Source organism: Sapajus apella, unplaced genomic scaffold, assembly GCF_009761245.1.
Source record: "Sapajus apella isolate SASKATOON/1434 unplaced genomic scaffold, GSC_monkey_1.0 scaffold18, whole genome shotgun sequence".
Classification (NCBI taxonomy): Eukaryota; Metazoa; Chordata; class Mammalia; order Primates; family Cebidae; genus Sapajus; species Sapajus apella.
This window is the reverse complement of record NW_022436958.1, coordinates 27,985,306-28,010,344: the sequence shown is the minus strand read 5'-3', so window position 1 is coordinate 28,010,344 and position 25,039 is coordinate 27,985,306. Positions and strand designations below refer to the sequence as shown.

The 25,039-nt window shown below is 35.3% G+C and overlaps 1 protein-coding gene across 3 annotated transcripts in view; it reads left to right on the top strand.

Annotated features, from left to right (window-relative positions):
* GRB14 (growth factor receptor bound protein 14) overlaps positions 1-25,039 on the top strand; it is a 125,165-nt gene that overhangs the window by 40,617 nt on the left and 59,509 nt on the right. The window contains exon 1 of one of the 3 annotated variants that reach the window (XM_032286579.1): positions 10,360-10,587. The exons of the other annotated variants lie outside the window; for them this stretch is intronic. Coding sequence (XP_032142470.1) covers positions 10,525-10,587 — 63 coding nt within the window. The 5' untranslated portion in view covers positions 10,360-10,524. Of the gene's footprint in view, positions 1-10,359; positions 10,588-25,039 lie in introns of those variants that run through there. 3 annotated transcript variants of the gene reach the window in all.

Genomic DNA, 25,039 nt, shown 5'->3' with positions numbered 1-25,039 from the left:
TTGTACAGTCATAGCTCGTGGCACTCTGTTAAGACAGTACTTTCCCTTTAACTTGAGTAATCCAATAGTTTTTTAAAATTTAATTTTTCCACTGACAGTAAATGAATTATAAAGAGTATATGAATGAAAATGATACATTAAAAATAACCACTTTATGGTATCCTCTCTTCTCTCTCTTATTTTACTTCCTAGAGATCAAGATTGTTAAAAATTTGGCATGGATTCATGGAGGTCTTTTTCTGTGGTCTTACCTATGCTTATGTGAATAGCTGGTCTTCCAATAAGGTCATTTTTTTTTAAACATCATTTTTTTACTAATACAATTGAGGAAAAATGTCTCAGGATCAGGCCACTGTCTGTGTGAAGTGTGCACTTTCTCTGTATATCTATGTGGGTTCTCTCCAGAGATTCGTTTCCTCCCACTTCTTAAAGATGTGCGGGTCAGGTTGTCATGTCTACATGGTCCCCGTGTGAGTATGTGTGATTGTGAGTGTGCCCTGCAATAAAATGAGGTCCTAACCAGGGTAGGTTCACACCTTAAGCCCTGAGCTGCCAGGTATAGGCTCCGGCCACCTGTGACCCTGAAATAGAATAAATCATTATCTCACTTGTTTTTACTCATCTTTCTTAAATGTATAGAAGCTCACATTTATTTCAGTGTTTAATATCAAAGTTTTTTTTTTTTTTTTGACGTGGAGTTTTGTTCTGTTGCCCAGGCTAGAGTACAGTGGCACGATCTCAGCTCATTGCAACCTCCGCCTCCTGGGTTCAAGTGATTCACCTGCCTCAGCCTCCCAAGTAGCTGTGACTACAGGCACCTGCCACCCCACCCAGCTAATGCTTTTGTATTTTTTTCTTAGTAGAGACAAAGTCTCACCATGTTAGCCAGGATGGTCTCGATCTCCTGACTTCATTATCCTCCCTTCTTAGCCTCCCAAAATGTTGGGATTGCAGGCATGAACCACGGTGCCTGGCCTGTTTTGGGTTTTTATTTAGAAGTTTGGTGATTTTTTTGTGACCAGAAATATGTCACAGTAACTTATCTTTTCATCAATTAGCCTATGGTAAAATTGGTTTCTTTATATGTTGTTTGACTTAAAGTCACAGTTTCTAAGAACCGATTGACCATGTTAAGAAAGGACTTATTGTATATATAGAAGTATATGATATTTTATTGTTTTTACACAAATGGGGTCATACTAAGTAATTATTGTATAATTCATTTTTTTTAATTGGACACTATGTTTTAACAATTTTCTTTGTTAGTTCATACGTTGGTTCTCTTAATTCCTACCTAACATTTCATAGTCTGAATGTATTACATTTTATTCATCTGTGACAATTTCCAGTATATATGGTGTTTCTACATTTTCTCTTGTAAACAGTGAGGCAGTGAACACTCTTCCAGATACTTTTCTAATTATTTATGCTGGTTAGTCTATAGAGAACCAGAAAAGGAGTGGCTATGTCAAGGTTATGGCTTCTGAAGATTTTTACAGGTGCTGCCAATTTTCTTCCATAAAGTCTGTTCCCATGTGTATGCTTTTTATCAGTATTAGAGAATACCACTCTCTCACTTGGTACTTGTATCAGCATATTGTTTTATCAGTCATTTGCATTTTTGTCCAACTCATTAAGATGCCTTATTTTAATGTATGTTTCTCTTACTACTGATGAGATTGAGTACCTTTTTAAGTGTTTATGTTCAGTGGTATATTGTGTGTGTGTGTGTGTGTGTGTGTGTGTGTGTGTGTGTGTGTTGTCTTTTCATACCTGTTTTTTGTCCATTTTTCTTTTGGGTCTTTTTAAACTCTTCATCTTAAAGGAATTCTTTATGTATTTGGATTATTAATTCATTCTTAAAGATATTACATATATACTTCCTTAATATGTGTTTTATATTTGAATTTGTGGAGTCTTCTATACTATAGCATTAAAATATTTATGAGTCAAAATTGTTTTTATAATTCCTTTTAGGTCTTAATTTGGAAGACTTTTCACATCACAAGTTTATTAAAGCATTATTGAGTTATTTTTTTCTAACATATTTATAAATTAATTTTCTTAACATTTCTTTTTAGTTGTCTAATGTATTTTAGAGTATGGTGTTAGGTAAAAACATCTATATGTTGTTTGTATTTGTATAGTAAGTCTTTTTAGGAAGTCTTACTCTTTATTGGTTTTCAGTGGCAGCTGTTGCATACATGCATACACAAACACATGAGTCTGTTAGCACTTTTGGAAACATTGGCTAATTACAGTTTTATTGTATATTAGTGTATTAGTCCAATTCTCACACTGCTACCACAGAACTACCAGAGACTGGGTAATTTATAAAGAAAAGAGTTTTAATTGACTCACAGTTCCACTGGCTGTATAGGTGGCATGGCTGGGGAGGCCTCAAGAACTTAGAATCATAGCAGAAGGGCGAAGAGGAAGCAAGCACATCTTCACATGATGAGAGAGCTAAAGGGGAAGTGCTACACACTTTCAAACAAACAGAGCTCATGAGACCTCACAATTGCAAGAACAAAAAGGGAGACATCCCCCCACCTCATACCAGGTCCCTCACCACCATTGGGTATTACAATTCAACATGAGATCTGGATAGGGGCCATAGAGCCAAACTATATCAATTATGTACACCAGGTATGTGAGGACCCACTCATTGATCTTGTTTGTCTGACTTTCTTGGCTACAGTTGTACATTTTCTTAACTTTGAAATAGTTTGACTAGCACTGAAATGATCTGTTCTTTAAAGGTTATATAGAATTTATTTGTAAATCAAACCATCTAGGATTTGGCCACATTTCTTGGGAGTATCTCTTTGACAACTGTCTTTCTTCTATGGCAATTAGTTTCTTTGAATTTTGTGGAGTCAATTTGTATAAATTATATTGTCCAGAGAATAATCTATTTCATTATGTTTTATTTGCATATAATCAGGGGAAGTAGTCTCTTATGATTCTTATCATTTATCTGGTATTATTTCTTATTTTGTATATTGGTACTTTCTCCTTTTTTTCCTTCCTCAATTTGTTTCGCTATTTATCTGTTTTACTGTTTTCCCCAAAGACCAGATCCAAGACTTACTAGTTTTATCATTTTACCTTTATTCAAGTTTTAATTTATACTTTTATATTTATTAGTTTCTTCCTTTTGATTTCCTCAGGTTTAATTTAATGATATTTTAAAATTTTGGTTGTTAATAAATGTGTTTTTGTTTAGTATACATGTATTTAAAGTTATGAATTAGAGTCTGATAATTGTTTTAGCAGTATGAGATATGATTATAGTGTTTATTATACTTATTATTATTACGTAGCCATTTTACATTTTAGATTTCCATTGTTTTCTTTGCCAGAACAGTTATTCGAAGAGTCTTAAAATTTTCAGATGCTAGGAATTCTTGACCCCAAATTTATTAGGGATTTTTCTTTTTATTGTATTGTGATTAGAAACTCTTATCTGTATTCCAAAATTTACTGGGGTTTTATCTTTGATGTCAACTGTGATCAAGTTTTTTTTAAAACCAATTTCTTGAAAAGAATGGATATTCTCTGATTTTACCTTAAAGTTAAACGTATGGCAATTAAGTCTATTTTGTTATATTTGCCTATTTATATATTTTATATTTATGCCTACTTTTTAATCCTTTTGTTATTCAGGCTTTGACAAGGTTGGATAATAGTCAATTAATAATGTGTTTCCATCTGATTTTATCCCTGTTATAGAGTTTGCTTCACAAGTGTGTACCAAATGACACCTAGACATTCATAATCATTTTATTTTTATTGTGAATTACAACATTCAGCTTTATAGTATTTTCTTCCTTGCTCCTTCCTTCCTTTTTATTTTTATTTGTCCTGTGGGCTTTTGCCTAGACTTTTGAATAGGCAACTTGGTGAAGCACTTGGTTACAGGGGGCTCTCTTTCCCATAGAATAGAGTAGAATCAGTTTTATGATTCAACTTAAAGTTTTTCTTTCAATTGGTGAGTTTTGCTGTGCCATATCTAAGAGATAACATACAAGTTTGGCATTAGTACTGTTATTTTATGTTTCTAATTTGTAGATTTAAAAAAAACTCACAAGATGTTCTGCTTTCTTAGCTTTGTGTTTGCTTTCTTTTTATTAGAAAAGTTTATATTTCTGTTATCATTATATGTATAATTGTTGAAAAATTCTTAATCCTCTTATTTCCTTAAAAATGATGTATTATTCCTTTCTGCAGAGTAATAATGAAGTAAATATGTTTTCTCTTTGTCATCCCTTTTCTACCAGCTGATTTTAGCATTATAAAATAAGTTACTTAAAATTCTCCTATGGCTTATCAGTTTTAAATATCTTTTGATCTTAGTTATCAAAGCAGTCAGCTTATATGGTATATACTGCATACCATATCCTTGCTCCTTCAACTTTCATCTTTTCGAAAAGTTTTATCATTTCATATTGAAATTTCATAGCAATTCTTTTATTGTTATGGCTCATATTACTTACATTTTATTATAGCAACATAATCACTTACATGTTTGGAATTTGGTACCATGATTGATTTCAGTGTTTATTTCAGTTATTTCTATCTGAAATGGTTTTTACGATCATCACGTGGATGACTGAAATTTATCTTCTAGTAAATTCCTCAAGAAGATCCCATGAAAACACGATTTTATATATTTGTATATGTCCAAAATTTTGAATATTGTCTGTTGCCTTTATAATTAATGAGCTTGGCTGAATTTAAAAATCTGATTTATATTGTCTTGTTTCAAGGATTTCATGAACATTACTGCATTCAGTGGAGTGGTGTCTAGAGGGCAGTGGTGTCCACTGAATCTGGCTGTTAAATGTTGCTGTGGAGAAATTTGACAATAGAGTGATTCCCCCCTTACAAGCTACTAGAAAACTTTTGCCTTGCTGTTCAAAAGGTTTCAGCAATTTTACTAGGAAGTGTCTTAGAGTTGACCTGTTCTCTGGGGAACTATGTGACTTTCACTAAGTTTTTCTTTTTCTTCATTTTGAGACAGGGTCTCATTCTATTGACCAGGCTGGAGTTCGGTGGAATGCAGCCTCAAACTCCTGGGCTCAAACAATCCTCCTGCCTCAGCCTCTCAAGCAGATAGAACTACAGGTGCTCACCTCCACACCTGGCCATATTTTTAAAATTTTTCGTAGAGATAGGCAGGATCTTGCTTTGTTGTCCAGGCTGATCTCAACTTTCTTAGCCTCAAGCTGTCTTCCTGTCTCAGCCTCCCAAATGGCTGGGATTACAGGCATGAGCTACCCTGCCCAAGGATCAGTAAGTTTTGACTATAAAAAGATTCTTATATTTTATTTTATGTATTTTTTTCTGTTGTTTTGGTTTTCTTCTGTGTGAATTTCAGTTACATGTGTACAGATCTCTTTTACTTATCTTCAGAGAGGATCTCAGTTTCTGTCTAATGCTTCTTAAATTTAAGATAATTTTTACTCTCACTTTGATTACTTCGCTGTTAGAGTGAAGGAGAAAAATTGGCTAGTGGTGGATCAGATCAGCACATCAAATGTGAAGACTGACTCTATGTCATTTATTTAAGTAAGTGAAAATTCATAGTAGGGTAAGATGAGCTGGTAAAACCAGAGGTTCTGAGTTTACCTCTGAAGACCTAGGCTACGTATTTATTGCGGAAACAATCTATGTTAAGAATTTTCTGAGACTGGTGTTCTCAGGACACCATTTAGATTTGGTGTTCACACTAGTGGTCACTAATAGAACTATGCCAGATAGTGAAAGAACATCTAAATGTTTCTGTAAAGAAGACTTTGTACTTTTGTTCAGAAAAAAATATAAGGCTAACAATTGTTAAGATGAGAAAGGCTTGTCTGCTGTGTAACTGGAGTGACTAGTCTTCCCACATGTATTGTATGTGAACATAATGCCTACTGTGTATAGAGAACACTCTGCTAGGTATTCTGGGAGAAGCCAGGAAAGTAAGAGACTCAGTCTTACGCTTAAAATTTATACTTTTGTTAAGTAGAAAAAGTAGGGCCTGTTGAAGGATTTATAAGTTATCAAAACAATGCATTAGTAAGTACCAGGCAAGACATGAGAAATGGAAAAGTTCAAGTCCTAAAAAAAATTACAAAACAGAGAATGACATAATCTATGAGGAGAGATGACTTCCTGGTGGAATAAAATGATCTATGTCTTTGAGGGAGATGATGAACCTAGAAAGGCAATGAGTTATCCCAAGGGGGCACAGCACAATAGTCTGAGATACAAGGAAAGATGAAAGGACAGGGCAAGGTGTATTTTCTGTGAGGCAGCAGATTGGTTGGATTTAAAAGTATTTGTAGGACTTGATATTCAAGAAGTAGCTACCTTATAGCTTTTTTTTTTTTTTCTGTGTAAAGCCACTGGTACATAGACACTATGATGGTCAGAGAGAAGTTAGACATGGCCCTGCCCTCAAGGAACCTACATTCTAAGTGATATAGAATGCATCCACATAGGAGACAGTAGCTGAAGTTTGAATAGACTGGTGTATGATAAAGAGTAAAGTGGTATTATTGAAAGGACAGGTAGGGTTCGAATCTGTAAAACAAGATGAAAAAATACCTATTTTGGAGGGCTGTAAGAAGAAAATGAAATAATACATGCAAAGTGCTTAACACTTACTGGGCAATTGATACGTGTTTGTTGTCTTTCCTTTCTTCCCCACCTCTCAGTTTTAAGATAACTTGTACTATAAAAAGGAGAGATCCTTGAAAAATGCACAGAAGTGAAACTTTCAGAAGAGTTGTGACTGGAATTGGGCCTTCATTGTGGGGCTAATAAACTGATGATCATTATGAATAAAGGTGGAAATTCTGAACATGCTTTTGGAAGCTTCGTCGAAGTTGAGTGGGAGAAGAGATTTGAAAGGTGGGCTTGGAACCTAGAGATTGGCTGATACTTATGTATTAGGTTGGTGCAAATGTAATTGTGGTTTTTGCCATTAATTTCAGTAACAAAAATCACAATTACTTTTGCACAAACCTAATAGCATTCTTCTGCCCAGATTCCACCTTGTACACAATAATAACTGATAGGTTATACGTCACCCTGCCTCAGCTCCTTTGGTAAACAGGAATCGTGAGATTAACTTTGAATTATCCATAGCAAATAGCACAGCACTTTACACATAGTAAGATCTTCAACACATATTTATAAAGCAGGTTAATAAAACAAACAAATGCTTGGGTACATCAGAAACAAGGGCTGTATGAATGTGCCATTTTATGCTAATGTTGTATCAAGCTATGTATTCAATAATAAAATATGAGAACACATGCCGTAGAGTGGAAAAGTGGAGTGCCTTGGAAAGGGCCAGGTTCTCCCGGGCTTAGTGGCTATGGACTTCATGAACTTGGACAAGTTCTTTTGCAATATGTGCTTAAACCTAAGACCGTTTCTTAGCTGCCTAAATTTCCTCACCTATTCAATAGCTAGTACCTTATAGAGTTGTAAGAGTTAAGTGAAAGCTAGCCCAGTGCCTGGCACATATTGGATACTCACATAAATATTAATAATCACAATAATAGTTATTTTTATTTTTCCTAATTGAAATATTGATATGCAAATACTTTAAGTGACAACATTTATTCTTATTCTATCCAATTATTGAAGAAAAATCTAAATAAGGTACAGTGCTATTCTGTAATATTTTATTGTTCACTCTGTTGTATTAGAAAAAAATCTTGTTATGTTAGTTTCATTTTTGGAGATAAAAGATCAATTTTCTGCAGTGGAAGTTTAAGGAGTGTTTTGTTAGTGTCTGCCTTGGGCTCCTCCGGGCCTTCTACAAACTTGATTTCCTTTGATCCTCACAGCAGTTCTGAAAGAGTTGGCCATAGTTTTTTTATCCTCATTTTTGCAACTGAAGAAATTAAGGCTCAGGTGACAAGGTTAGTGAGTGGCAAAGTCATTTGTAATAATTAATAGCAAAAAAAGATAGGCTGAAGTTAAATTTGGAATCAGTGTCTAAAATAACTAGGAAGTAATATAAAGCAGTCAATATGAGCACCTGCAAAGGATTATAGAAAAATGAGATTCCACCTGTCTTAAGTATGCAGCGTGCTCTCTTGTTCAGTCTGCTGAATATGAAAAGTATAGGTAAGCTTTACTTTTCGAAGACAGTTGCCTTTTTGATAACAAAGTCACAAAATGCCAAATTTTACTCTTCATAATTTTCCCGAAAAATTTAGCAACTTTAGTTTTCCAGTGTTCTGGAGGGATGACTTATCACACGTAAGCAGCTAGTCATCTATTAAGTATTTTTAAGGCCCTATAGGGCATGGATATTTTGCACTGTAATCTATACAGGACCTGGATACTGTTTAGACTTGAAACATTCATTTCATAAATAGTGTTTAACAGGCTCTATGGTGTGACACGAAACAGCATTTCTAACTTTCCCATTATCTAGACTTCAAACCTCAGAGTAAACTTTGAGACCTTGACTTTTTGTTCACATCAATTTTCAAGGTCTGCATATTCTTTCCCTCTAATCACTTTTCAAAGCAAAAGCCGTTTCCTTCTGAAGCCTGCCCTGATCCCACCCCTATTGTGTAGGTTCTTCTACCTTGGTGTCCCCTTGATACTTAGCATTTAATCACTATTAGTCTCAGCTCACCACTGAGTGGGATATTTTAACTTAACAACTAATATCTCTATTCCAGTACGAGACAGTGACCTTAACTGTCTTAACAATAGTGTGTTCCTACTGCCTGATACAGCGCTTGGCAAATAGTGAGTACTTTGCTTGATAATTTAGTGATATGAATTGTTTTTATTATGATGGAACCCCAGGACAATTTTTAAGACCAGTGATAACACTTTGTAATATTTGAAGGCTAAATTGAGAAAAGAAGACAGATAAGGCCAAATATAGTGGATGATCTTCTTGAAATTATTAGTTACCATGGTCTTTGTTATTGTTGGCTTGCTGAAAAGTAGCTCAAGGTTAGAACAGAATTTTTTACTTCATAAGTGCTAACCCCCCGTCCCTGTATTAGTCGGTATTTCCTTTCTTGGTAATTTTTTAAAAAAATATCATGATAACCCTAACTGTTTAAGAATCAAAATAATTAATGCCTCCAAACTAGGTCTGTGACTTTTTATATTAAGTTCTTTACTGTCACTCCCAGCTACCATTCTGAGGGAGTTTTGATTTTGAAATTCAAAGCAGGGAAACTTGGAGCTGTTGTGTCTCTTTTTCTTTTGAGGAATGTAAGCTCACCATGCATATTAAACACACTTATGTGTAGAGCAGTAAAGTGAGCCCTGCCTAGTAGCAGTCAAGACAATGAAATGGAAAGTTTGTGTCTAGGTTGCTGAGAATCTTCCATTTTGCCTTGTTACTACAACAATCACATTGTCATCTAGAAATTACGAGTTCTTCTTCTCCTGCTAAAGGCAGTGGTTCACGATTGAAGAGCGTTGAGCAGTTCAGTAAAGCTTGTCCAGGTGTCAGTCCACAAGGGATTTTACAATTGTAAAAGCTCAGATTAGTTTTAACACTGCGATCCTTTTTGTCACTTTTGAGTGTTTCTTTCATTCTTTATTTAGACTTCATTGAAAATTTTCTTGTTAGTGATCAATATTTTCCGTTGCAAACCTCCTCCAGCCTGCCCCCCTAGAAACATTAGAATAACATTTTCAGTTTTTATGAGAAGAAATGCAAAATGGTCATTAAAATTTTCAGAAGCTTTGAGTAGTGTTATTTTTAAATACTTTCAATAGAATGAAATATGCTACATCACAGACATTTGTGCTTTTTAAAACATAAGTATTTGAGATTGATATATTGTAATTTAATGTCCTCTTTGTATTTAACACTATTATTTAGGTTCATTGTTAAAACAGTATTTAACAGTGTGTGATATCAAGGACAGCTGGGAGGTCTTAATACAAAATTTTGGTGTTTAGGACATGAAAGATATTAACATATATTAAAACTTTTATTGCAATATAGAAATTAACACTTTGTGCCAATTCTAACCTCAGGATAACTTTTTTGTGCTTCAGATATGTTCCAGTTGTTCTCTTCATCAATCTTATGAATAACAAAAAAAATTCGTCCATTAATGTATTTATATTCTTTAGATAGACCAATGTAAACAGATTCATATCTGCCATATGTTGAAATGCTTTAGTAGAGACATAACTGCCCAGTCAACCAAGATGGCATTGAATTGCACTGTTTTGGAAAAAAAGTTGAGCGAACCAGATGCCTGTTAATCTGGTTCTTTAAATATCATAAACAAAAGTATCAGAATGTGTTTCCAAGGACAAAGGCGGGGTTTTCCGGGCTTTGATTGGTTGCTGCCTTGTCCTGTCCCACAGCCATCCTTAATTGGCTTTGGGTAGATTGGAATCACATAAGCAGGGTGACATTTATTACTTTCCTAGTTGTTTCGTTGCACCGAGCCCTGAGATTCCCAAGGAGTAACTATAAAAGATTTCTTTTATTTCATCCATTGTCTACAAGAGAGAAGTGCAGGCATGAGTTGGAGTGCAAGAAGAGTCACTCTGCCTGCAATAACGCCAATAATTCTACAGAAAAGGGTATGTGACTTCTTTTTCCTTTTCTTCTTTAATTTTTCTTGGTGCTTTTTTTTTTCCTGTTACTGTGTGTTTATTAATACATTGGAAGTTTTACTTAGATACCCTTGAAAAAGTGTATAATTCATTAAAGCTGTAGGTAAAATTAAAGGACAAATTATTGGAATTGAATTAGGAAAAAGAATACTGCGCTAGAACATCGCTGTAGTTGAAGACTTTCATGTAACAGAAGTTTGATCTCGATTTCAGGTCATTGTGATTTAGAAACTGTATTGACACTTTTTCTCTTTTTTCTTTCTACTGTAACTTTCAAGCCTCTTTGCTTTTAGTTCAATAGGAAATCTGCTATTATGTTTTATATTTGTTTACTAAGGGATCGCTTCGTTTCACCATAATTCATAATATATCAATCTCTTCGTTGTTGAACAGACTATATAATTATTTTACTGTTTAATCATGTGTTGCCAGTTTATTATCCTCAAGTTTCTACCCATTTCTATCGAGCTTCTGTGTATTTGCTTTAGAAAAACTTCCCATTAAATTCCCCTCTGAAAGGGCTATCTGTTAATTATTAATGCAGTCAATCCTGTGTGTGAAAATATTTTATTTATTAGTTTTTTGTAAAGATTATTTTTATGTCTCATGGCATTGTATTTTACAAGGTGATAAATACAACCATGTCATGTAGCCATAGTAATCTTTTCTTCTAAGTATACAGAATAAGCACGTCGCATTGGACTTCTTAAAGAATCAAATCTGTCACATTGAGAAGGAAAGCACTAAAACTAGTTTTGGCAATATGCTTTCCAAATGGTTTTGGTGACACTAGAAACTGTAGTGTTTATTTTTGTACTCAACTTTTAATAGTTAACAGTTAACTATCAGAGCATTCCTTTAAGTCAAAGGTCATGTTGCAATTTATTTGAATCGTGACAGATCTAATCGTTAAAGTGGCTATATTTTTTAAAAAGGAATTATCTCTTTACTATTTTTAATTTTTACCTTTTCAGCTTATTTTCTTATCCATTCAACCATCGATTTACTGGGAATATTTTATTTGGCATTGGAAAAACTATATGATAATTTTGCAAACATGAGTTTTTTATCTTTCTGGAGGCCTTTTGCTAGTCATAAGCAAATTTAATTAAAAATATTTTGCTTTGGGCTTTAACTTTTATTTTTAATTGATCTTGGCAGTACACTAATAATGACAACATAGGTTCTCTGGCTCATTGAGGAAGTGAAAAGACATATTAACATTTATCATGTCTGTGTTCTCATGTTTAAGTTCTTCTTTATCCAGTTAATAGTGCAGTTTAGATTGACTAAGAAACTTTTATCATGTGGTTTGTTTTTGATGACATGTTGGTATGATGGATAATGTACCATCTGAACTCTCCATTTTCTAGCCCTGTGACTTTGGGCAAATCCAGTAAACTCTCCGAGTCTTTACTGCTCCGTCTGTATAATAAAGTAAGGAGTTTTCAGTAAACGATATCTTCAGTCTTATTTGTGTCTGTAATTCTGTGAACCAAATATTTTATATTTTCATGGTTATAGTAAAATATGTAAATTGTTTTTATTATTTTAGAGAGATTGTAAAACATTAGGAAAGGATGCTATAATTTTCAAGGAGTTTGAACAATTAGCCTGGGAGAAATTGGTTATGGGCAAAACTTGGCTGGAAAAATAACTTCTAACACTGTCTGCTAAATAGGAAAACAAGATTATTCTGAAAAGCTGTGATTATTATTGATGTTACATCTGAGCTGCCAATGGACACATCATTGTGATTTATCGTGGTATTTTAGTAATAAGCTTCTTGTTAAGTTTCTGTTAAAATAATTATAAAAGTCACAATTCTCTAGACTCAAATCTGTGTTATTTTCTCAGTGAGTGCACATATTTAAGTTCTTATATAATTTAACACATCATTATTTGCTTCTCCTGATATTTTAACTCCCCAAAGACCAATTTTTGTCTATGTGATTGTTCTAAAAATCTTAGTATCTTTTATTTTAGAAATTGAGTATTTTCTGGTTTAAAAATCATCCATCTGCTCTGGTCACACCATGATTGATTTTTTTCTTCCAATATAAGAAATTATTCCATACTTGTAATTAACTTATTTTCCATATGTCCTGTAATTTTAAATGATCTTATAAATCAATACAAGCATTTCTCATAGTATTTGGGGAGCAACTTCTCATTTTCCCATGAAGGCAGGTGCTTTTTTTACAGATTTGGTGTAAAGTTTGCTCATCCTGAATGAGTGGTCCTTGACAACTAATTTATCAAATGGAATCCTAATCATTTAAAAGGCTGAGAGCATTTCCGAAATACTCAATAGCAATAGAGAGTAATTTTCTTATCACCTAGTGCATCTGATCCAAGTGGCTGTAAGAGTCTCTGGTAGTAATTAGGAACTTGAATTTTAAACATGGCCCTTCATGTGGTATAGATCTACTTTGTAGCAGAGAAAGTACACCTTGATCTTTGAGAAAAAAGGTATTTTGGTAGATTCTCTATCAAGTAAATTGGAAAGAAATTTTTCACTTCAACAAATTCTGTTAGGATCTAATTTATCTCATTTAAGTGAATTAAGGTTCTGGTGAAGAAGGCTTCCTCATGTGCCTCAGAAACCATCACATCCTCAGCAAACATTGTGAATGAATCTTTTACCCAATAGCATTTTCCTGAGATCATCATAGGTTGTGGTTTTTTATTTTTTCAAATGAGAAGACTGAGTCTCTTGGGTGTTGAGTGACTTATGCAAGGTCACTCCGAAGGTCAGTGGCAGAGCTAGAAATAGAATCTAGATCTTGTGACTTCCAGTATGCTTCTCCTAGATACATGTTACCTCCTGAAATTAATATGGTAATGAGATTGCCTTATGGTGCGTATAATTGCCATTCAGGTCTGGAATTAGCTTAGGCAAATCCTTTCATCTTCCTCTGCACCTCCACCAACTCCCTTATGCTCTAGCATAGAAAACACTTTATTCAGAAAGCAATTGTAAGCAGCCAAGTGTGTGTGTGTGAGCGTGTGATAGAAAGACAGTTTATACCTGGAACTCCAGATTGGCACATTACATAAAGAAAACATTTTAAGGTCCCAGAGAGTTAACATAAGACTCAAGCACTGCAAAGTACAGACTAAGTTTAATGTAAAATTCACATTCTTTTATACAAACACTACCAGGTTAGAAGGCCAGATATCCATATGCTGATTCAGCAGGTTAGGCATATTTTGTGCCTCTATCAGGTTAATATTATTTTTAAGTTATGCTTGCAGGCATTTTTGTATTCTTCATCCATGCTACAATTACAGGAGATGTTCATAAGCATAGAAGATCCTGAAGTATCTTCCGGAATCTCAGAGAAAAAAGGAATACTTTTAGTGATATATATTTTTAAGATTCAAATCCTTTTGAAAATTGTAAATTCATGAGTATAATATGGAGCAGTGAAATTTATGAGAAGATCGAATTCCCCATTCATATAAGAGAATAGTTCATGGTAGAATCATTTCTTTCCTCATACAATTAGAGTCACTGCTATGATTTTCTAAAAGTGATTTAGTGGAGGAAAGAACGCATATCACATCACTATTTTTCCCAGAATCTTTTAAATGTGCAAAATCAGTCCAAACTTCCTTAGCATTCACCGTGCTCTGGGGCCTGCCTGGCCCTCAGCCTGCCCACTTTCCCATGAAGACTTCACTGCAGCACATTATTTGCCTCCTTATGCTTCAAATAGCTTTTAACATCTGTATCTCTGCACTTCTGCTCCCAGGATTGTGCTCTGCAGCCTATAGACAACTCCAGACGTCGTTTGCTCTCCCAAATGCTGTCTATTGTCTAAGTGGTATTTGCATTTTCACAAAATGTTTCTTTTCCTGAAAAGTGAGTTTTTAGAAAGTGTGATGTAGCAGATTATTTGTATGCTTTAGAGCCAGGAAGTCCAGAATTTGAGCTCAGCTTTGTCACTCACCAGTGCTCTGGCTTTGAGAGCACTGTTTAAAAACCCCCTTGAGAATGAGTTTCTCTGTCTTGGGGATGACGATGCTTCTTCACGGAACAGATAACAGTTGTGAGGCTTCAACAGGATACATTGAAGTATTTCACACAGAGTAGAAGCCTAACAAATATGAATTTCCCTTTTGCCCCACCTGTGAAATGGCATGTTTTACTAGTTTCATAAACAGTTTAAATCTCCCTATGACTGAGAATTTAAATTCTCTGTGCCCTATTCTACGAAAGTGGTTATCCAAAGATTTCATAGTAGAAAACAAGTCAAACAAAAAGTGGTTTTTCTTCATAGATTGCAGCCAGGGGGAGAAAGGCAATATATCTTTCAAATGCTTGTTGTCACTGTTTTCCTTTTATAACTTTAGAAGAACTCTAATTTGAATTTTAAAAACTGAATCCAACTATATATGCTGATGAATTTTTTTAAGTCTTTGGGAACATAGATTTAAATGCAGGATAGATGGTTAATTATTCCTCCTTTCAATGTTCTGGGGAGCATTGGACGGGGACTTCTGGGTTGTATATTTGAAAGGGATAAACTAGGTCTAGTATTAAGAAGCTGTTTCATTAGGCATGTGGTGTTACTATTAATAGAAACTTAGCTGTATGATGGTGAGAATTTGTTACTTTTGATCATCATTGGACCCCAATGCTCAGCACATAGAAGGCACAAAGTTGGTATCTAATTAGCATTAGTTGGATAAAAACAATTTTTGTAAAGGCAAGATTGAACTCTCTTGATACTGACTTACTATTTCCTTCCCAGTGTTTGACTCCATTGCTTTTCCTTTATTTTTGTCACATTTCTCATCTTTTGGGATGAGAAGCTGTAATACTCAGGCCTTTTCATTATCTTAATCTGGCTCCAACTTGCTGCAGTGGGCAATTTGGTATAGTCACTGCCCTTCACACAGAACAATAAAAAGTAGCAGCTACAACATGTTCAGCATTGATTACACATTCATTTTATAACCCTCATAAGAACCCTAAAACCTTGGTGGCCAGACCCATTTTCGGATGAGGAAAATTGGCTTGGAGAAGTTAAGTGTCTTTGCCAAAGCACCTTGCTCATAAGTGACAGACGCGGGACTGAAGTCCAGGCCTCTGCTCCACCTTGCGGAGGAGGCTGCCTCTCAGAATCACCTGGACACGTGCACTGCACAGCCACACAGCACAGTGTGGCTGCAGTAATATGTCCTCTCACCTGCAGTCTTTTCATGAGACAAATCTCACCTTTTCTGCCAATCTACCTTTTGCTCTCCTAGTTGTTGTTTTTCCTTTCTGTACACTAAGTTTTGCCTCAAAGACACAGAGATTAAACCATCAGGTCAGAGTTTCTTAGAGCTCAACAGGACTGTAGGGGTCTCTTGGTACTTATTCAGAAATCCCTTATTTTGCTTTCAAAAATTTATAGAAATAATTGCTAACATTAACTGCTATCAGTTTCCCAACATTTTGCCCATTTTACAGTATGAGGAATCGAAAACTCGTAATGAATAATAAGCTTGGGATCTATGATCTGATCACAGAGCGGATTCCAGGGTCCCCTGTCTACTGTGAGCAGCTAGGCTGAACCTCCATGAGTACAGGTGCCAGGCATCATGATTTTGCACATGTGATGCATGGTCCACATTTGGCAGTGGAGGCTGATTAAAAATAGCTGGGCTAATGAACAGTCTCAGACTCTTGCTTGGGGCAGTCTGTAGGGCTGGCTCTCCTGGCTGTGTCCCAGCACTCTAAGCCAAATGTTGAAAATAAGAATCTCTTTTTGGCAGAAAAAAAAGAAGCGAGACTTTTGGTAATTTCAGATTCTAAACCCCTAGAAAGGATAAAGATTTTCTAACCCTGTAGGATATTAAAAATGCTTTCTCTTATGGTAATTCTAAAAGAGGAATTCAAAGTTTGTTTTGGCAAGAACAGGATTGTCAGAAAGCCTCCTAATCAGACATGCATATTTGAACATATACATTCAGGCTTTGTTTGGGAAAACACCAGGAATATTATTTTGCAGTTTCAAAAGTGATATTAGCTTGGGTAGTTTTATCAAGATTTGAAGAAAAAATTCGATATTACTGTTTGAAATCCCAGCGAGAACTTCAAAGTTTGAGTTCCAGTAAATATTTCTGGTGAGGATATATATATATATATATATATATATATATATATATATATATATATGTATATATACATACATACATACATATATATATGTATACATACATACATATGCCCCTAAAATCCTTCTTATTAATGTTTAATATGTAGAAATCATTTATCTTAAAAATTCAAATATTTAAGAATTCTAAAAAATAGATATAGATAACTTTATCACAAGCTTGTAATTATATCAAACAGAAACTCCTAACAAGGATGTAGTTTTCGAAACATGGTATTTTCTCTATTTGCACAAACTGAGAAATAAAGACTCCCTCTGCTGGCTATTTCAGTATTTGCAATTTTTCTGACGAGAAGCTGTGAAAAGTGAAAAAAAAAACCAAAGTAAAGCAGCCTTTTTTGACACTCAAAAAGCTAGGTGCTCTGGGATATATGTATGCATACATCTATTTATGTTCTGGTTTTTATTTATCTAATACTTTAATTCAAGATGTCATGTAGAAGCAGCAGCTTAAAGCAGCCTAAATACTGGATGAGCAGAACGGAAAGAATACAGCATCAGGTAGGAGCCAGAAATGGGGATCTCCGTTTGCCAGTGACCGTTTGGAGGTCCCTGAGCAGGTCAAGACTCCAGCTGCAACTTTTTCATTTGTGAAACTGGAGGATTTCAGTGGATGTTCTCCAGGAACCCTTCTACCCTTTAGTATTTTATGACTCTAACAGTATACATTTCTTTTATAGAACTGTGCTCTATACATGTCTTTCACTGAAATAAAATAAATAATTAGAAAAATGTAAACTAGTACAACCACTATGGAAAACAGTATGGAGATTCCTTAGAGAACTAAAAGTAGAACCACTGTTTGCCCCAGCAATCCCAGTACTGGATATCTACGCACAGGAAAAGAAGTCATTATACGAGAAGATATTTGCACATGCATGTTTATGGCAGCACAATCCACAATGGCAAAATCATGTAACCAACCCAAATGCCCATCAATCAATGAGTGGATAAAGAAACTGGTATATTTATACAATGGAATAGTACTCAGCCACATAAAGGAATGAATTAATGGTGTTTGCAGCCACCTGGATGAGATTGGAGACTATTATTGTAAGCAGAATAACTCAGGAATGGAAAACCAAACATTGTATGTTCTCACTGATATCTGAGAGCTAAACTATGAAGAAGCAAAGTCGTAAAAATGATGCAATGGACTTTGGGGACTTGAGAGGAAGAGAGGGAGCAGGTGAGGGATAAAAGACTGCAAATATGGTGCAGTGTATACTGCTCAGGTGATGGGTGCAGCAAAATCTCACAAATCACCACTAAGGAACTTATTCATGTAATCAGATACCACCTATACTCCAATAACTTATGGGAAAATAAATACATAAATAAATAATTAGAAAAAGAAAAAGTAAAGTTACAGAATGGTTATAAATCAGTTTTCCCAGTGTTGTTACTGCATGGGAATGTTATGATCTAGAGTGATGTTTTGTTCACTATTATAAGTTTCTGAAGTAATACCCCCAACTGTCCTGGGAAGATTGAACATAGCATAGTTTATTGATTGCATGGCACTTTAAGTTGTAAGAAGCATCATAATTTTATATACTTCCAAATAAACTGTAACATACCATTAAGGGTAAGTTACATCCACGTTTTAGAGAAGTTAAATGTGCAAAAAACCATGCTTTTAAAAATCAAAGGAAATAAGGTAGTTCCTAAAAGGGCTCCAATGGCTGTCAGATGACCCAATAATTGCAATAAAGTCTGGTGCGTCTTGTGCTCTAATAAGCAGTGTCTTTCTCCTCCTCACGGTTTTCCCTCTCTTCTAAACACTTATTCCACCCCTCCCCTACTTGTTCTTTTTTTCTTACTGTGTGAACCAATTTTTAACTTTGTCACTTAGACATGTCTTATGGCTGTTCTGGGAATAAACTATTACCTAAAAAGTGAAATGAGATAGTGAAATAACATTGTGTCCAGCAAGCATGGTCAGTGGTTTTCTGCTTTAAATATGAATTAGCATTAGCACTTGCAGAGGTTTTCTCATGTCAAAGATGAATTAGTGCTGGCATCTTAGCAAAAAATTGTATGAGTATTAAAAACACTAAAACTTCAGAGAACACAGCTTTGATGAAATCATCAGAAACTCTACTGTGGGATTTGTGATTTAACCCTCTCTTTATTATTCATATTGGATTTAGGTCTCAAAATAACGTGTGTGTCTGTTTGTGATACCTTAGGATATTTTCTAACTTAGTTGCTAGTGTTTGCCTTCTTTTATAATGAAATTGAAACAGTTTCCTTAGCCTTTCTTTTTTGCCACATAATAGAGTAAACTGAAAGGGCTTGAATTTCTCTCTTTGTCAAATCGATCCCCAACTTGAGTTGGAGTCCTTCTTTCTACCTAATAGGAAGAAAGGAAGCCCACAGAAAAAGTAGTCTCTGTGGATTTTGGCCTGAGACAAGGAGAGCAGAAAAAGTAAAAAATAGAGGAGGAGGATAAAGGTGAATGGAGGGGCTTTAAGATGTTCTGAGCCTCTTCTTGCCTGCAGGCTTTCTTCTCTTAGTTAGAAGCTGAAAGATGGCATGATTCTGCAGTGTCACTGCCCCAGGCTATCTGGTGTGACAGTGCTAACTTCCCTCCTGTGCCAAGATTAGGGCATTTCCAATAGTGAGACCACACTGAGCCTCGTTAGCCTGTTGCTGGATGGGAAAATAATACATTGTAAAACTTCATCTGTGCATTTTGAATTCATATCTAGGACTCCTGAAAGCTCTCTATGGATCCTCAGGAGCAGAGGTTCTCTAATGCTGAATCTCTTTTATCTAGGCATGACCCTATAATTTACTGCAGAAATGTAATATCATACAAGTTTTACCAAGGCTGAATTTGTACAGAGGTGGTATGGAGATGATCCGTCTTGAAACCTTAATGATAAGAGCCATACCTCAAAGATTATAAAAGGACAGGAAGAGTCTTCGGCAGTGGTTCACCAGACGCTGAGCTGCCTGCCCTGGTTTCGAATGTGAGAAGGAAATCAACCTCATTCTGGCTAACCCACTGTAAAAAAAAGACTTCCTGTTATTGCAGCTGAACCCTTTCCTAAGTGATTATTTATCCCGATTCTCTTACCACTTTGTAATAATATTCATGTAACGCTGTCATTTTTATTGTTAAATAACATTTAATTTTTAATAACTATTTCTATGTTGCCAACTTTTAAAAAAGCTATCTGTCACTTGTGTATCTTAAGTATTTCCTACTGCGGTAGCCCCTGACTAGTTTGCATTGACAGAAACCAGAGTTCTGCAGTACCAGAAGGCACCTCTTCCACAGGCCCCCTGGCACCTGTGCTTCTTTGCTGTCCGCATAACTTAGTCCTTCCAATCTCCATTTTGTGTGGTCTCTTTACTGTTTCCTGAGTATTTTTTGCTCCTTTCTTCCTCAGTATGTTTGCTCATATTTGTCCCACGCAGGTGTTTTTTTTACATTTTTTCCTTATTCTTTCAGAGTCCCAGACATGAAATGGCTCTCAGCAGTCACCTAAGTCAGCTTTGTTCAGTCTATAAATTTCATGGAAATTTACCTACATTTTCTCTTTGGTCCGCGTGTGTCTTTTCTCCCCTGGAGGTTTTCAAACTCTGTGAGGTTTCAACACCACCGTTTTGAAATTCGCGGCTATTGTCTCATACAGGGATGTACCTGATGGTTTCATTCATCACTGAAGGAATCGTTTTGATTGTCCCTGTGTGCCCCACTCTGTGCTCACTGCTCAGGATATAAAGAGGAGAAAACAATGGTCCCTGATGTCATACCGAGTTCTGATGGTGAAGGGCAATGCGTAGTAATTACATAGTGGCACACATGCATGCATACAACAAAGGGCCTGGAGGGTCTTTGGAAGCTCCTCCCAGTAATAATGGTTTATTATAAGATATGAGGGAGTAGAAAAAATAGAGGGTGGGGAAACCCTGTTCTAAGCACAAGCAGTAACATGTGCAAGGGCCCTGTGTTGAGAAGAAGCATGGCTTTTTCATGAAGCTGAGAAAAAAAAAATTTAGGATTGGAGTCACGACCAGATTGTAGGGAATAAAGTTAGAAGGGGATGCAGGGATACGGAATAAACCTGTTTATGTCAATCAATTCTTGTAATTGTGATATTGTTGACAATATCTGATTTAAGTAATGTCTTATAACTAATTTAACATGTACTGTTCATGCTCAAGGAAAATGTGTTGTTGACTTTCTCTCACAAACGGTGAGAACTGGAGACTTTTCTTGCTACCTGATTCCTCAAAACTATGTACTGTTTTTCTCTTAGTAAATATTTGACAGCTAGCAAAATAATACAGGATAGCCATAAGAATGCAATGGATATTCTTGTTTAAAATTAAAAACAAATTTTAAAAATCACTATTAGAGATTTGGAATAAGGAATAATGACTACATAGCTTCCCATTCCTTTCAAGGATTATTTTGAATTGCTTAATTCAAAATATCTAAAAATGTCTCTTCTTATCTTAGGATACTGTGTTCCTTATTCAGAAGAATGTAAAAATTCAGGGCTACTCTGACCTTGATATAAAAATATTTCACATGACTTAGATACATTGCCTGTCTATTAAAAATAATAATAAAAAAATTTGAAACATTAGAGCCTCCTGTATAATTTTACTGTAGTTGGATGATAAACTTTCAAAGAGCTATAGAAATAAGCTTAACTTTAGGACATAACTCAGAGCAAATTTCTGTGGGCCTTTTTTCTTATTTTTATTTTCTATTAACTATATGTTAACTATACATATATAATTAATAGATATAATATATAAATTAATGAATTTATATTTCTGTTTAAAAATTATATATGCCTCATCATGCTATGATCATATTTAAATATGATATTTAAAATAAATTTAGTACTTAAATTATTTAAAATCAAAGACGAATTAATTAATTGCAATTTAGTTTGTTTTATCTATTGAATGTAAATTTTCCTAACATGGAAACTTTGACCCAGAAGATAACCAGAGATAACTATGCCTAAATATCTTTTGCTTTCACTTTTTTTCTTTCCCTTGCTTCATCCTATGGATTCTTCCTCATTGTTTTATGCCTAATCCATGCTCATTATTTTACCTGCTGTCAGGCAAACCTATGGCATCATTAATGACTTTTCAGTCATGGCAGATCCAAAGCCCTCTTTTGCTCTGTGACATTCTCAAATGACCAGTTGACAGCCCTGAGTTCATTTCAAATATTCTAGAATGAATTCACATTGAAAGGATTTGGCTATTCCATGACACGCCATATTTTGGACTAAGCAAGGAAGAGGAAAAAGGCTGACTGCTTGGCCTTTGCTCACTTTTTTCTTTAGTTAGAGCTTTCCAGATATGTTCGTAGAATTTCAGGTGATACAAAGAAATACTAAGTGTGCTTTGCGGGCAAGGTAATACATACTGACTTGACTTTATTTTATTTGTTTATTTATTTATTTTTAGAAATGACCTTTGCCTTTCATTTTAAGTATTTTGTCTCTTTTAGTCTAGAAGCTTTAAAAGCCTCAAACGTTTTTCTGAACAGTTACCATTTCTTCTTGTACTTTAACATTTTTGTGTCTAGTATTCTAAAAATGAGTTATGTCAGTTTTTTAATCTCCTTCCTCCACTTAACTTTTTATGAAGAGTGGTCTAGGGGAGGAGTTGATGTATCACGTGTATAAACATGTCTTGATAGAATGTCAGCCAAAACAGAGATTCGCTCCACCCACATTCCAGCATATCCCTGCAAGGGCTGCAGTGACTTCGTATTAAATTTGCATTACTAGGTGCCACATGTTCCTAGGACAGTTTTTGAAGCTGTAAACTATTCCAAATGCCAAGGTTGTTCTGATTGTCAGGATTAGAGTGACAGAGAAGGGCCTTCCAAGGCAGACAGTGTGTACCCTCTTGGCCTTCCTTGAAGCTCTATCTGTTTATGCTAGTGGGTTGTTATAGATAAACCTTATCAGTGCCATGTTTCTTTTGCTGGTCAACCTTCAATCCTTTGATGGACCAAAATTTCTTCCTATTCTTCTTTAGGGTCAAGGAAGAATTTCTTCCTGTTGGCATCCAATTTCATATGATCTTGTAGATAAATTGATATGAATATATACTACCCACTCTAAAGCAAGCTAGGAATTTAGGCCACTGCACTGGAAATGTATAATATTTCTTTATTAAATAGCATGATTATATAATCTTCAATTTTTTTTTACCTTTTAGGACGTGTAAGAAAGAGAATACTAATATTTTGCTTCAGTGGGTCTTAAGAACAGCTCTGCTATTTGTTTTTTTACATAATCACAAAAGTCTTTAACTTGGTTTTAACCTATACTAGTCATGCAGTTTTTGTGATGAGTTGACTTTTTTCTTAAATAGGAAGGTTTAGTGTAGTAATTTTTTGGGCAAGAGGCATATTTACCTCTACTAGAGAGTTAAGGCTTCAAGGGTCTTTTCCTTTTACATATATTTTAAGGATGGATACATAGAAATAAAATGAGACTTTTTTTGGGTTTTTTTGAGACTGAGTTTTGCTCTTGTCACCCAGGCTGAAGTGCAATGTCACAATCTTGGTTCACTGCAACCTCCACTTCCTGAGTTTGAGTGATTCTCCTGCTTCAGCCTCTCAAGTAGCTGGGATTACAGGTGCCTGCCACCATGCCTGGCTAATTTTTTGTATTTATAGTAGAGACAGGGTTTCACCATGTTGACCAGGCTGGTCTCGAACTCCTTACCTCAGGTGATCCACCCATCTTGACCTCCCAAAGTGTTGGGATTACAAGTGTGAACCACCATTCATGGCCAAAAATGAGACTCTTTAACAAAGGCATCCCACTCACCGTATAAAGAGTTTTCATAATTACAGAATATAAGAGATGACAGAGATTTACTGCTGTGGAATATCAACCTAAATATAATTTCATTATTCATAGATGAATGTGTGTTTTGGACAAGTGTGAGCATTAAATAGGATTTAAAAAAAAATAAGGGCTTGAAATGGATTTTTAACAAAAGTATTAAGTTTTTTTCTCAGCAGGTGTTATTCTTTCTAACAATGAAATATATCCACTTATTCCAGAAATTCAAGTTGGCCTAAGCCCCTCTAAATTTGTGCATCTCGATTCTTGGCAACGTATATCTAAATTTGTAGTGACACAGTCTGAAGAAGATAATGGCATGTCCTGATTATTTAGTCACCTTTCTCATTTTATCCAACTTTACCTCTTGCTCTTTTCTAGCCCTTTTAAAAAAAATTTGGTTTAGCCTTCAGGATGTCTCTAGTTTTTCATTTTCTTCGCTTCTCCGATATAAGAGATAGAACATGCAAATAAGAGGCATACTTATGTTACCCTAGGTGATGAGAGTTTATCATTGGGAAACACGTGGGGGTAGTCCGGAGGTGCAGAGAACATTTTTGGCAACCACTAGGTCATTCTTCAGTCCCCCCAGTTCCTGGCAAGGAATGTGCATCAGGGAACAGAAACAGTGAGGTTATTGCTTTATATGAAAGAGCAGTCCCAGAGTTGGTTCCTCTTGTCCTCTCAGGAGTGAGTGTCTTCACATCATCTTCAGCAGAAGCACCCTGAAGTGTCTGGTCCCGGCAATTGTAACCACAGCAGCATCCCTGAGAATTCCATCAGTTTTCTAGTATAGATGCAGGTGTTGAAGGTATATCCTTGAGAGCAGTAGCCTACCAAGATGCAAGCATGAGAAGCACTGAGACCCCAAATAGAACTTAACAACATAGTGAATGAAGTGAAAAATTCAGAGAGAATAGCATCTGATTTTGACAGTGTTTTTATGATCTTTTTCATGTGACTTGGTAGCAGCTTCAATGACTTCAAAAACTCAGAACTGCCGTATTGAGTCAGTTCTTACCTAGGAATTTGTATGATGAGAAAATATATACTCATGAGAATAATTTTAGTTTCCTGAGCATAGACATGGTAATTAATTATATACTCCAAGGCAGAAAATACTTTTCCATTAAAATTTGCAATTATATAAGTAGCTACCATATTCAATGCACTGTGATAGGCTTTGCAGGTGATACAAAGTTCCCTCACTTCATATATCTGTATTAAGTCATGTATCACCCTGGGGTAGGTTCCTGTGTTACAATGATAAATGGTAAATAAAGAGAGATTTTTCTTAAAAGGGTTTTTGCTTGGAGAGTGATATAGTTTGGATATTTGTCCTCTCCAAATCTCATGTTGAAATTTGATCCCCAGTATTGGAGGTGGAGCTTAGCAGGAGAT